This window comes from Nannobrachium achirus, assembly GCF_963921795.1.
Source record: "Nannobrachium achirus genome assembly, chromosome: 8".
Classification (NCBI taxonomy): Eukaryota; Metazoa; Chordata; class Actinopteri; order Myctophiformes; family Myctophidae; genus Nannobrachium; species Nannobrachium achirus.
The window spans coordinates 18,774,818-18,790,536 of record NC_137817.1 but is presented as its reverse complement, the minus strand read 5'-3'; the positions used below and the strand labels follow the sequence as shown (position 1 = coordinate 18,790,536).

At 42.1% G+C, this 15,719-nt stretch overlaps 1 protein-coding gene across 1 annotated transcript in view; it reads right to left on the bottom strand.

Moving 5' to 3' along the window:
- The window catches only part of LOC308289817 (protein Aster-B-like), a gene marked incomplete at its 5' end in the record, with an annotated part of 158,278 nt that extends 151,559 nt beyond the window's left edge, over window positions 1–6,719 (bottom strand). Inside the window, one exon of the mRNA XM_080731582.1 lies at window positions 6,316–6,719. Coding sequence (XP_080587708.1) covers window positions 6,316–6,719 — 404 coding nt within the window. The remainder of the gene's footprint in view (window positions 1–6,315) is intronic.
- Window positions 6,720–15,719: the final 9,000 nt, after the last annotated feature.

Sequence of the window (15,719 nt, the reverse complement as noted above, 5' to 3'; positions counted from 1 at the left end):
AGGCAACCACCCCCCCTACCTTTTTTTTCTTTAAAACTGAAACCCCCGCCAGACATTCTGTTGAATGACCTCTGCCATCGTTTACTGTCCAGACTTGCAATTAGTTGATGTAGCGACTGCTCACAATGCAGAGTTGACCCCGGTCAAATAAGTATTAGTTCATTAAGTAAAGACGGTCAGTAAAGTGGTCTAGATCAGGATATAAAATTAAAAATTCGGTCTGTGTATGTCCAATGCTTGTGCTCATCTCAGATCACGAGGAATGAAAGTTGACATGGAATGGACGCACTAAATAATTCAGCACGCATACACAATTGACGCAATATGGGCTTTGGACATGATATTGAGAAGGTGTAACAAAACACTATGGATTTTAAGCTTACACTGGTATTACATCAGGCTTTGACATCTAAAAGTCAATTTCTCACTAAGTGTGCTTTTTAAGGAATTATCTTAGTTTTCACAATGATAGACTCCAATAAAGGCAAGGGACAGCCTTCAATGTGGCCACTATACATCCACTGACCAATAACTGGTCACTGGTTTACATCTCCACTTTCTTTAGGCATTTACATCACTCACGAGTAGTAGATTGATTTCTATCCATCGGGCAGATATATCTGGCATTATTTAGACTGTTGCTATGTCAAAGTATGTAGCTTCTTTTTTTCCCAAAATCAGGTATTTATCTCCTTTTCCATTCTTAAACGATTCATAGTCAGTTCTGTAAGCAACCTGTTGTTCAGTTTTGAATAAAGCCTCTCTGTTTTGCATAAAAATGAATAGTATTTCATTGATAAATAGTATTTATAGTAAATGTATTTTATCTGAACAGATGTCGTTTATCTTTTGCACCGGACTTGGCCAGGCGCTGCAACGATAAGAAGGGATTCTGTCCGTTCCGTATCGTCTCCAGTCTCCTCCTGGGGCACCTGTTCAGCAGGGAACGGAACTGAGAAAGAAGATAAGTTTTTTCTTCTGCACACGTCAGCCCATTTAAAAAACTCACTGTGAAGGTAAAAGGAAGTGGCTGCTGGTGACTCTACTGGAGGAGGCATGTGGTTGTCTACCACAGATATAAAAAGCTAGATACCTCGTCCACCCGCTGCAGTTGATTGGAGCGACCCGTCCAACTTGGTGGGCACAAAAGAGGAAGTGTCGAGGGCAGGCTGCCACTCAAAAACACTACTGGCCAATCACAACGCGTCTTTTCCGGGACCTTTCCATTCAAACCTGCCTCTGATTTGCCTACCGACCTTGTTGTCTGTTCACGCACACAGAAGAATTCCAAGCCTGTCAATCAAAAGTGCCCACCAAGGCGAGACGGGTACCAGAGAGCCGGAAGAGGCGTCTACCTTTTTATGTCTACACCCTCCCAAGGCCATTCTATGCGGTTAAGCAGTAACAGAGAATGTAGTGAAGTTCATTGTTCAAGGAAGTGGCATAATGACTGGGGGGGGGGGGGGGCATATATATACTAGGGATGGGACGTCGATACGTGATATTATCGTTTATCGTGATTAAAAACACTCACGATAATCGTATCGTGGAGATTTAATTTATCGTGATATCGTCCTCCGTCATGCACTGGGATCAATTCACCTTTTATTTTCCGAGCTGCATATCCGGTACCACATAAACCCTCAATTGGTAAAAGGTACTTATAATATACGTACTTGATACAGTTTTTTCACTCACTAACAAATCTCTCGCGCGTTGTGAGCTTGTAGATCTGCTATTTGTTGGCAAATGTTCGTAAATCGCAATTTCTTTTGTCACAATATTCGTGATATGACATTTTTATATCGTCCCATCCCTAATACTGTAACACACACACACACACACACACACACACACACACACACACACACACACACACACACACACACACACACACACACACACACACACTCCACACTCCACACTCCACACTTGTAGACTTTCACCCTCACATTTCTATTCAATAAGCCAACTATAAAAAGGATATAAAGGATTTGTTTTTTAGTTCTTAAAGCTGAAGCTTATTTAATAGAGGGTATGCGCATGCATAAACTGCATGGCAAATCGAGTGGCAAATGAGTTTAACATTGTTTAATATTTTATACTTTAGCTATTGAAAAATAGCAGATATACAAGCTCACAGCGCGGCACTGAGTGCAGCGTTGCGAGCATACATTGAGGTTTGTTGAAAAATGTCTATGTCAGTGGTGCTCAAACTTTTTCATGTGAAGGACCCTCAAAATGATATGTATTTGGCCACGGACCCCCATCTCAAAATATTTAGTTCCAGGGACCCCCCCAGAAGCAAAATCTGAGTTACAAATGTTCACTTAAAAAATAAATATATTCAAAGATTTGCACACATTTTCACAACGTTTCAAAAATAGAAGATTACAGGCTCGCAGCGCTGCACTCAGTGCCGTGCTGTGAGCTTGTATATCTGCTATTTTTCAATAGCTAAAGTATAAAATAATTAAGGCCCCTCCACCTTGGGCCCTAGTAACTCAGTCCCACTTTCCCCCCTTGTGACGCCCCTGGAAGGATGAATACAACATCTGCTGTATAAGAATACAAGATCCTGCTGAGAGCCTGGGTCTCTGAAATATTTAAATGCCTCGATCAGATGGAACCAGTGAAGCCTGGTGTAATATACTGTATATGGCTCCACTTCCACAAAACAGTGGTTGTCTTATCAGCCAGCAAAGTGCAGTAGCAGATTCAGTAGCAGACTGTGTCTGCACAACCACTGTTCCATGGCACGCACAAACAAACCACATGCAAGCATGGCTGCATAACACACACACACACACACACAAGTTGCTAGCTGACCCACCTGTCACTTCCCGGAACCACTGCCACTACAGTACATAACAGTCCTTATTATGACTGACACATTTATCATCACAACAACCTAGCCACACACACTGACCGCCGAACATTTCTCCTAATATTTTCGGCTGAATCGGCTGCTTAGAATCCATTGTTAAATTGTGAACCTTTCTGTATAAAGTAGACACCAGGAAGACTCCCTAATCGGGATATAAGCGACCGTCAGGTCGGCAACCTCATGGTGGCGCTAGAAGAGGGGCATGTGAGAAATCAGGGGCGGAGGTTGTGGTTTGCCAGCCAAGGTGTGTGTGTGCAAAGTTTGGCATGGATAGGGGCAACGGTGCCAGGAGATAAGAGTAGGGCCAAAAGTGTGACGTGACATGTCGGACAGACTGACAGCTGGTGGAGCTTTTCATAGTAACTACACTTGGTAGTTGGAGCAGATGATGAAAAAATAGACAAATAAGGTGTCACTGGCTCAGGAGGTACGAGTGGTGTCCTGTCCCGTTCGATCACCTGCTCCTCCTGGCTTTGTGCATACGTTTATGTGCGCAAGACACAAACAGTACTCCTGATGAGCAAGTTGGCTCATACCCTACTGGACAACTTGGATGAGAGTTAAGCCCTTTGCACACAGGACAGTTGCGTTTTTTTCCGTTTGCGGCATGAATAAAACGCATTGGATTTGGTGTGCAAGGCTGTGCGGAATCGGCGCTGCGGATCCAAAAAGGAGTCATAAAAGGAGTGATGAGTTTTTTACCGCATGCGACAAGACGCACAAATCGAGAAAAAAACGCACGGCGGCAGCCACTCGTCGCATGGCTAATTCGGAGCCGGTGTGCATGAGGTCATAGAGAATCATTGTTTTCTTTTCAAAAAATTATATTGTCCGTTTTATCCGTGCGGTTAAACGCGCCTGTGTGCAAAGGGCTTTAGAAATGCACATTGGTGTTCAGTTCTCATTCAACATGTTCCAGGGACTACATCAACAGAACAATCTGGTTTAACTATTAATACTTTTCTGTGTTTATAAATTATAGCTGGTTTTAAGGCAAGCTTTTCTCATTCTCTTTTCTCAAATTTAGAACCTAAATCTAACCTACTGTAGTAACTGTATGGACAGGCACTGAACCAAAGACAACAACCGCAGTTACCGCACTAACTCTTCATTATCATTTTCTAAAAATACACAACATAGTGAGCTAATCTCAGGGTGTTGCCACGTGTTTAGCTGTCAGTTTTTCTTCTAGCCAATAAAGCTTGAATATAGATTAGTTGTTCCTCCTTTGCCTGGATGCTGAGTTTTCATCGCTGTATCAAATGACACTGTCCCTAACATCACACGGCACACAGGCATTACATTCTGGATTAAGGGCTTTATACACCCGGACACATGATGCATAAACTATGTGAAAACAGCATGCAAGTATTTCACATCAAAACTATTCATATAGTTGATGAGTCATTCATACCAGTTTGATGCCTTTATCAGAAGTGAAAGATTTACCGCACTCCAAATAACAATTAAGTCACTATATCGCCATAATATATTTGCGTTCTGTATGGATGTTGTCATGACACAAACAACATTTAGATTTTTTTTAGGCAAATTAATCACATAAAACATTTCTGTTTCCACATTATAAAGTTTGGTTCACACTTAAGGTGGGTACTACTGGGTATCATGAGGACAGGTGGAGGTGTAATAGGACATGTGGCAACCAACAAAACTGAATGAATATAAAGCACCTTGCCACACACCAAGACATCCTCATGTCTCCATATGACAAACATGGGTAATAACTCCACTCCTCACCCATGGCTTGACAACTTCATAATGTTTTCATTTACAAAATGCTGAGGAATGAAATCTCCTCCTAATGTCATGCTGCTAGGCTGCAATGCTGGTGAGACAGCCCTAAATTATGCCCCTAGGGGGAGATCTGCTGTAGCCATGTTGTGCAGGTTTGGATAATGATCCAGTATTTCTGGGTTAGAGACACTGACAGGGCTCTGCATACTGTACATGCCTCTGGAGTGAAAGCATTTTCATCATTTTCATCTCGGACAGAAGGGACACGAACATGGAATAAAGGACCTACAGTAAGCCCGTCTTGCCATCTCTTACCAGTGGTGATAGGCAACTAGTTGACTAGGGTCCCCCAGGGGTTTATACTATTACTTGGACCCCTCCTCCTTTTTTCACTCAACACCTCTGTCTTAGCCAAAATCAGCAACTCACAATTATTGCATTACATTAACGTTTTTGTTGAATTCAGTCAAATAAACTGTGAGGTCAAATGTCCCTGTGAATAATTAGAAGCTAGCGACCAGGGCTGTTAGTGTTCGACATTGACCTTGCTGCATGAGCTGCTTCAGTGGAAACTTGCTACGGTTGACTGATTTACACCACCTGAGATTGCAACTCCAATGGGTTTCAACTTTAGCCCTCCCTTCAAATGGAAAACTAAGGTGGACATTGCTCCAAACCCCATGGCAAACTTAAACATGCAATATAGGAATAGCCCCTCATTCATTTGGTCTACTTTACCATTTACAAAATCCCAAAAGAGAAATAAAAAATATAGCCTTGCTACATCACAATGTACCCAAATTCATTCATAAGTCCATCCTCTCGAAGATCTTTGGGACATTAAACCAATATTTTATAGTCCACATAGACCACATTCTGTCCTTCTGGTACTTCTTTCCACAGCAAATAATGCCCCTACTATTACTGTACACTACTAATGCAATTACTTGCTCCAGCAATGTTATCTATTTGATTAAGTGCCCATGTGGCCTTGTCCATTGTGGTTTATCCACAATAGACGAGGCTACATGGCCACCAATGTAACCCAGTGGCTCATCTTTGAGTCCTGCTTCATAGGCATGCAGCATTTTAAAACTCCAAGGAGAGGAGGGGACACTTACACAGAAGGAACTTGCAGCAGCATGGAGGTATTAACCCATTTAGGGCTAGAATTATTTGATACTTTAGCTATTGAAAAATAGCAGATATACAAGCTTGTAGAGCTTGTAGATCTGCTATTTTTGAAAAGTCATGAAAATGTGTGCAAATCTTTGAATATATGTATTTTTAAAGTGAACATTTGTAACTCAAATATTGCTTCTGAGGGGTCCCTGGAGCTAGATATTTTGAGATGGGGGTCCGTGGCCAAATACATATCATTTTGGGGGTCCTTGACATGAAAACACCATTGACATAGAAACATGAGTTTTTCAAAAAACCTTAGAAGGATTCAGAAGACACTTATAGAATTGGATCAAAATGTCCAAAGACTTGCACATATTTTCATGATTTTCGAAAATAGCATATCTACAAGCTTGCAGTGCGGCACTCGGTGCGGCGCTGTGAGCTTGTATATCTGCTATTTTTCAATAGTTAAAGCATTAAATAATTCTAGGCCTAAGACGGGGACAGGGAGGGGACAAGAAGAGGCTGGAGGGTGGGGGTATACCAACCTGCTTTCACTAGCTTGCTCCTTCTTCTCTCTAACCCTCAGCCACTTCCTCAACAGGAAACGCTTGCGACGCGGGGAGGCGCTTGGTGTTGAACAGTTGGACCAGGTGGAGGCCGCATCTTCGTCACTGGACGGCGTGATCTCGATGGAGGGCAGTTGGAGGTACTCCTTGGAGGCCGAGTGGGAGCGGGCCGGGAGGCGGCCATCGGTCAGTTGCCTCCTTTCGTGCTCACTTGGCACATTCCTCATGCGGCGCATCTTAAAGCGCTTGCGACGGAGCGTTGGGGTGGAGGAGCTTGAGTTCACCGATCCATCCGATACGGCATAGCACCCACTGTCCGAGTAGCCCGGGGCATCGATGGGCACACTCACCTGGAGTGAAGGGGGCCGAAGAGTCTCACTCATGGCGCAGACTGGCTCCAATTACAGTATAAACAAAGAAGTAATGTTCTTATGCTCTCGTCACTGTTGGGACACTGCAGATGTGCAAAAGCACAAATTATTGTAGCTTGGAGAATGTATTAGAAACTGAAAGCTAGTTTGAAGGAGAGCTGGAGGTATGGAGCGGAATGGAAGAGGCAAAGCAATAGATACTTAACGGTCCATGGTTGGGCCTCCTACAGCCCTTCTCGTAAATTGGTTTTCAAAATGTCCCTTCTCCATGTGCACACCTTTGTCCTGAAGGATTATCAACAAGCCTGTCTAGACCCTCTGATCCTGGTGCCAGTCCTACTCCCCCGGCTGAGTTTATCTGTCTGCTCGCCGGCTGGCAGACTGTGAAGAGCGGTCTCGCTGCCCTCCAGTCAGTCTCTCAAACTGGAGAGAGGAGAGGGCTGGATTAGATAACAAAAGGGGCTTCTGTTGTGAGAGCAGCAGATGAAACATGTATAAGGCCTGTCGGAGAGTGTAACAGAACTCCTCGGCTCGTTCTCCCTGGGGACTTGGCAGGCCAAATTACACTCACACAAACACACACACACACGCACACGCACACGCACACACACACACACACACACACACACACACACACACACACACACACACACACACACACGCACGCACGCACGCTATGCTGCCCAAGCTTGACCAAGCTGCCCTACCCGCTGCGGCAGTGAGCCTAGCCGCTGATGCTAATGCTAAACAGGAAGGCACCAAGTGTTAGATCCTCAATCTTTATGGCGATCTTCATGATGATGTCTAAGTTGCTCCGGTAGAAGAAGAAGACATTCTTGGTTGCGTTGTAACTGTGATATTCCGTAGTCTGGTGAGGTGAGGGTGAGGTGAGCGGCCCCCTGCTGCTCTGATGTGTCTTGTGTCCGCGCTGCCTACAGGTTAAAGGGAGGGTTTAGGGTTGCAAGTTACAGGACAGGCCGAGTTGATTTTGATGACAAAGCAGAGCAAAGCAAAACCACACATACACACACACACACAGAGGAAAGGAAAAGGTGATGGGCATACATTTTAACACCAAGTCAAATATACACATGCAAAAAGAGGAAACAGACACCACAGCATCATACAGGACATACACTGACATGCATAAACCTCCGTACTAACACACACACACACACACATACACACGCTCGCACGCACACTCACACAGCTCGTTTATGTCAAGGTCCCAAACGCTTTTGACCAACTGGTTCAGTCTGAATGTTTCGCGCATCACTACAATTAGACCCTCCAGAAAAATGCCATTCTGCGATCGCATAATTCACCACATTATCAGCCAAATGGTGCAGATTATATCATTCATTGTTAACTTTCAGAGTGATAAGCGTCACCTGTTTCTAATCACAGTGGATTGTAACACATCTTATTTATACATCACGCTGAGGAAGACCGACAGGTCAAAACGTACATTCTGTGTGCTGGCAACTTCTTCACTGTTTTCATGATATTATTGAGCTGTGCACCGTAAAGACTTTATTTAATTTGGAGTGTTGCGGGCTTTCTGCTTTGTTGCAGCGACTTCTCTTCCTACTGTCTGCACATTACATATGCATTTTCCTTTGAAGCTCATTAATTTCCCTGACCATTAAATGTGCAAATTAAAGTTTCCTTAACTTGACACAGTGGTACTTGACTTGTATTCCAGGCCTAGGCTGCTTTCCAGCACAATGTAATGACAATTTAATGACATTTAATGACCCTCTCAAGTCTTTACATGTGTGGAGGGACAAACCATATCTGCATGGGGTGCCCACTGGCCTACTGGTCCAAGCACATACCACATAGGCATTGCCACATAAGCGTTGATGCCTGACTGTGTCGCCGGTTCAATTCCCGATCCAGACGACCTTTGCCGCATGTCAATCCCTGTCTCTCCCCCCTTTTCCTGTCAGTCTACTGTCCTATCCAATAAAGGTAATGAAAGCCCAAAAACAAATCTAAAAAAAAAAAGAAAAAAAAAATACATGTCTGCATGGAGGCTGTCTCTGCACATGTAATCTCCCGCACCAACATTTCACTATACATTTAAACATGTGGCAAATAACATCTTTAATATTTCATATATTTCCAAGGGCTAATGACTTACTGGTTGAAGTTGAGAGTATGTAAACCCTACAAACCACAGTAAGAATCATTAGATCAAGGTTCAAGGTGTCACCATGTCTGCTCATACACTACAGTAGTCTATCATCAATTTGAGTCAACTTGATTTCATTGATTTGGGTTCAAAACTGAGTCATGCGGTCCTACTTTTTCCCCCCTAACATAATAAGTAAACATTGTTTAAGATATCCCACCAATTATTACTGTCTGTATTTGAATTTCTGACCAAAGATCAAAGACTGGACTCAGAGAGCAATACAAATAATACTGTGTGGGAATATAGGTACTGTAGTGCAAAGCTCAATGTCAACTGCTTTAAAACCTTTGCAGTAGGAACTTCATGATTTTTACTGACCTTAATTTAATCAGGGAAGACCATTGAGCGCACACTTTCTTTTGCAAGGACGCCCCGAGTACAACATGATCACAACATGATACAAAAACAACAAATGTTAATGTAATATAATGAACAATATCTTAAAAAAAACAATGCAGATACATAAGGGCTACGCAAATGCATCCTCTAGTAGTACCCTAAATGTCTCTACAGAGACCAATTTATGAGACCAGAAGTAGCTACGCCTGGAAGCTTGAGTGTGGGAGTGGGGAAAGAACATGCATTAAACATGAAGAGACAGCGTTTCTCTTTACACATTCACACGTTACGTCATCCTGGATGGACAACAACATGCTCTTTGGCTAGACTCATATGGATAGGTCTGTGAATATATAATGTCCTCAGGGCAGCGCAATAGTCATAGCAATCTTTCGACTGACGTAGTTGTCATTTTTTTATATAAAGATACCACGACATACAAGCTCACAACACTGCGCGTTGTGACGTGTCACGTTTGGGACGTGTCACGTGTTGTGAGCTTGTAGCACTGATATTAAACTATATCGTATCTCTTAGCAAAATGCATCCCTGCGTGTCCCGATAAAGCCGGTTAAATTTGACATAGGCTATGTTCCAAGTGCATGCCACCAAAACTGTGGGAGGAGTAGCGTGGCAAAATAACGTTTATCTGACGTGGATGGAAAGAATAAAGTCGGACAAGTACTATAGTCTGGCCCTGCGGGGCCTAATAGGTCCAGTTTGAGTGACTATCATCATCAGGAAATGCTATAGCAAGCTGCATCAGAGAATGTTGATTCACATCACCTGTAAAGTAACAGTATATAGTGCGACCACACCTCCACTCCCCGCCACACAAATTCTGGGCCCTGGATACAAGGATTCACTGCGGTTGATCTACCACTGATCTACAAGCTCGCAGTGTGGCACTCGGTGCGGCGCTGTGAGCTTGTATATCTGCTATTTTTCAATAGCTAAAGTATAAACAGGCCCGGACTTACCGTTGGGCAAGGGTGGGCAGGCTAGGGCTGCACGGTTAATCGTTTTCAAACCGAAATCGCGATGTGAAATCTCGCGATTAGCGAATCGCAAAGGCCGCGGTTTTGGCGATTTTCTGCGAAGTTGACTTCCCAAGCATTATGCAGACGTTTTAATTTTAGAAATTCGTTCATAATTAATTGACTAATGAATGATCAAATCATGCTTCCTATATATACCCGCGCATCGCTGCACCGCGGATTAGCCGACATTAGGGGTTGCTCCAATCTCCTCAGAGCAGGAGAGGAGCCAAGCCAAGGCATGACACTGTCTGTCTACACTCTAACAGCACGTAACAGTGTATTTCCCTTCCAACGGAGTACTCCATGGCTACAGGTAGTGAATGTTCTGGTAATCATTAAGTGTGCCTGCCATGCAATGGCAAAACACTTATTGTAATCCGCCATACTTAATAATAATCACGTCGCTAAATTTTGGCTCGTAATAACTGCCGCAAGATTTACGCCACCGCCGCAATATATACATCAAAACGTGCGGCTCGGCCGGGAATGGTGTGCTATTACTTTTCTAAGAGAAAAGTTGTATCGTTTAATTGATATTAATTTATTAGTGTATTAATTTTACCCATTGACTTATAATGGGAATCGCAAAAACTCACATTCAATATTTTTTTTCTCGCAAACCATAGGGGCTACAGTTTCAAAACTTGGAGAGGAGATTTATAATGATATCAAGGATTAAATAAAAAATAATTTCGTCAGTTGGCCTCATGGTGGCGCTATAACAGTCCACTTTACCTTTCGGCCTGTAACTCTTGAACCGTGGGTCGGAAAATTAAAATTCCTTTTTCCCTGGATTCCTTGGGTCATGACGCATCTCCTCATATAGGCCACGCCCATTTGCGTCAGGATAGATTTTCCGCCATTTTGAATTTTCTTCAAAACACACTTTTTGCTCCTTTTCCTACATATTTTCTCCAAATGTCACAAAAATCGATACACACGATCTATGGACTCATGCGATAAACATATTTAAACGATATTTTGATCGTCCATACCGTTCTTCCGTAACAGGGTTCCAAAGTTAGCGGGAGGAGCCCGTTTTGTAAGAAGTAGCCATAAATCACAAACGAAACATCCAGTCAACACCAAATTTTAACCACAAGTGGGGGGCGCTATACTGAACATATACCCAAAAGCATTTCCACTTCGACCCATAGGGGGCACCACAAATGCGCAAAACGTAACAGTTTCATGCCAAAACGTGTTTTTCAGGGGGAACGACCCTCTCAAGACGAAACACTAACACCAACCGCTACACAAGGTTGCACAGACTTAGCGAGCTGCAGGCACACTTAAAATTTCTTAGAAATTTTCTTTTCTAGTTATAAATATAACATCCTTAAATCCTTGTGCATAGATTAGATCCCTTTTGTCGTAAGCTGAAAGTGAAAGTAATTTCTGTGCAAATGCTGCGGGATACTTGGCCCCTCCTCCATCCCCCGTACACATGTGAAACTTATGGTGTGTGTCTTATGGTGCATTTTTTTGCCTTGATAAAACTTAAGCAAGGCAGCGACATACGGTACTTTCTTCCTTGACAATAATGAGAGGCAAACAAAACCATTACTGACATTTTGCTGAATATAAAAACGTGTTATATTGCTAATAAGCAAAGTAAAATGGAATCTTTTGGAAATATAATTTAACTGAATCAAACCATTTGACAATTTGCCTAGTTAGTGATAATCAATTCATTTTTAAATGTAAACACACAATAAATATTCAAGGAAGCTTAAATGATGTTCTTTGGTTAAATAATTTCCTTGACAATGAGAGGCATTATTACTGAGATTTTTCTGAATATAAAAACGTTTTATATTGCTAAAGCAAAATAAAAGGTAATCTTTTGGAAATATAACTGAACTGAATCAAACCATTTACATGATTGCCAATTAGCCTAGTTAAAGGGATATTACACTTTCAAACAAACTTTTAGGTCTAATCAGGCTTGTATGAACACCCTGAACAGTTTTTAATTTGCTTCATTCAGCAATTTAATAATTCTTTGGGAAAATGGAAAACATTAAATACAATAATATTTTATTGAAAATAAATGAAAAAAGTTATTGAAAAAACACGGTCTGCTCACGTATTAGGAGGGTATTATGAGTCACCAGAAAAAATAATGTGTTTTTAATGAATCTATAATGGTTAAAATGGAGTTTGAAGTTACAATGGGTGTGTATGTGGAGAGGGCCTGGGCGTGTTGGAGATGTAAGCAATTTACCCCGAGTGAGAGGACATTATGCTCTGATAATGTCCTGTGTGAGGGGGTGATCGGACGAGGCGAAGCCGAGTCCGATAACACCCTCACACAGGACATTATCAGAGCATAATGTCCGACCCCGAGTGGTAAATAGCTTTTCTACCACTTTTTTCCGTATACATGAAAGAAAACACATAGTTGTAACTTGCAAGGATATTAAGTTACAATCATTATTGCCTATAAAACTTCCGCGACGACAGCAAATAGTTCCACAAACAACATCTTCTACTCACCACCAGATGACGCCAACTCCATGCAGAGAAAGATGTCTAGCATACAGCTAAGCTAACGTCAGTTAGAAGGACCGTTCCGGCCGTAAATAGAGGCTGTTCGCTTCCAGAAAGGCATAGGTTCAGAGAAAAGGGGCTTTAAAGTTGGCGGATTGCATTGGATCCAAATAAATCGGCGACGTCGTACGCACGTTAGTAAACATAGGACCGCTACGACCGTCATATGTTGGTTGGGGGAAAGGTGTTCCGACTACCTCCTGAAGTCCCCGGATGTACACTGAGGCGCATTGATCTCGTCCTCACACAACTGCGGCGGTTGTTCTGCCATAACCTCCGGAATTTAGCCAATCAGAATCCAGTATTTGAACATGTGACTAGAAAAAGTGGTAGAAGGTAACATTTACATCAAATATCTAAATACTGAATGAAGCAAATTAAAAACTGTTCAGGGTGTTCATACAAGCCTGATTAGACCTAAAAGTTTGTTTGAAAGTGTAATATCCCTTTAATAATAATCAATTTATTTTCTAAATGTATTACACAATAAATATTCAACGGAAGCTTGATCTAAGGTAGTGAAATGATTTTCCTATGGTTAAAATAATTTATTATATCATCCTTTTAACAAAAATAAAACTATCACTTATCCTACCTTGAAATAAATATATAAATACAGGGGTTAAGGTTCTCCGTCCTGGGGATGGATTTCTGTAATGAGGAGTCCCTAGGGGCCATTTATGAGATCGAGGCAGATTTGCCAAAAAAGAGAAAACAAAAAATGGGAGTGGGGGGGTGGGGGGGTGTAGCCATGGACGTGATGTTAATAACATGACCGAAATCGTCAAAATGCAGCATATAATACTTGCTAGTCAAGTCAAAATAAATTTCCATCTTAGGATTTATTTATTTTTTTGCTTTAGCCCCTGTAAATATCGCGAATAAAATCGCAATCGCAATATTAGTCAGAAAAATCGCAATTAGGTTTTTTCCCAAAATCGTGCAGCCCTACCGGGGGCCTTGCCCAACGGTAAGTCCGGGCAAAAAATTAATGATGACATTTTAAAGTATTGCAATCCAAATAAAGTGATATTTGTGTTTAGTTACTGTACATTTTGTTTTATTATGGTAATAACATTGAGAGCTTCTGCTCTGCTGGCCGCACCGCATGTAGCTGCTCTGAAAGCTTAGTGCAGTCTAAAGCCCGCCCACTCTATGTATCCAGTACTTTCCACACACATACTGTAGGCTACACACATGCATTTTTTGTGCGCGCACGAGGGCCTCTTTATTTCTCCTTGCCCAGGGGCCTCATGTCATATAAATCCGGGCCTGAGTATACAATAATTAAGGCCCCTCCACCTTGGGCCCTAGTAACTCATCCCCCCCCCCCTTTGACGCCCCTGCAAACAAACAATACAGTGAACAGCAGGAAAGGACCCTCAGCGAGCTCTCCTTGTCATGTCCTCAAGCATTGTACCATGTGTGCATCACTGGAGTCAACAGACAGACCCACCGCAGTGTATCTTTGCTGTTACAGCTGAGGCCCAGATCACTATTTTCCATCACCACCAGAACCACTGTGCCATGGCAGAACATGGGTCTCTTTTTCATGCCTCATTTCTGAGCCTCAAGGTTCAGCAGCTCTCTTGTTCTCCACCTCTCTGTTCTTATGGCCCTGTGTGAGTGTGTGTCTTAGGAAGAGCTGCATGGCATACGAAAAGCGTGCACGCTAATGATGATTTAACTGCTTTCATGGAAAAAGTGACTTCAAGTGGAATATACACACAAAGTACAACATGCTACAATTAACCAGATAAAGTTTTCACATCTGCATTCAGGAGGTTGACTGGATGTCTCAGTGAGACGCTATTCAGAGCAATTTCTGAATTATTATGATAAAAGAGATGATGGTTCTATTTCCCGCTGTGCTACAGTTAACAGTATAATACCCTCCCTCCACACTCAAAACTGGCCTGGGCAATTAACAAAAACATATCGAAACACCAATATTGTAACGTTTCGCAAACCCGGGTGGGAGGTTCACCCCCGAACGGGAGGTGAACCCCAGCCCCCCCAACTCTGCAGACCAGGCAGGCAACCAGGGGCATCAATTGGGTATGGCAGGGGTATGCAGCTGCCATACCTTGGGTCCAGGGGGGAAAATAAAAGTTACTTTTAAATATAAATCCATGAATGTCTCTTTGTCTATCTGTGCTGGTTATTAAGTCGTTAAATTACAGTAAAATGACAAGAAATGTAAAACTTAAAGTGATCCCTGACTAATACGACAAATATGCCTTAATACATTATAATTGTCCTCTATAACTACAATGTAAAATTAAAAACACCTCAATTATTTTATTTATTCTAGAAATAGCTAATCTTTTACTAAATAGGGGAAATGCCCGTCGCAAGTTGATGATGTCATAAATGTCAAGTGTGATCTATCCCTATGGAATTTATGGCATGCATGTGAAAATAAAAACAAACTTAACTCGCTCCCTGCCAATTAAATATGGGCTTTTTGGCTCATATTGCCATAAATCTCCATAGACTTCCATGTAATTTATAGTGCACAGATCATGCACGCCCATGCACAGATCATGCACCATGTTTGTGCAGGCTGTTCACAGCTTTCAAACAAAAAAATCAGATTGGAAATCCGTTCAGGCATTCTTGAGAAAATAGCCATTATGTTTTACATGTTATGTAAGCAAAGATGGCTGCCCTGTATGAAAGATGGGGTTGTATGGGGGGTGGAACATACAAAATCGCGATTGAAATCATGTTTACTAGATTTAATGGGGTCCAAAAAAAGAAAAAATATATATATATATATATATATATATATATATTTTTTTTTTTTTTTTTTTTTTTCTGTCGTTTGGCAGGGAAGTCCATAGTGAGATAGTTGATCTGAAAGTCGTTTGGCACTGA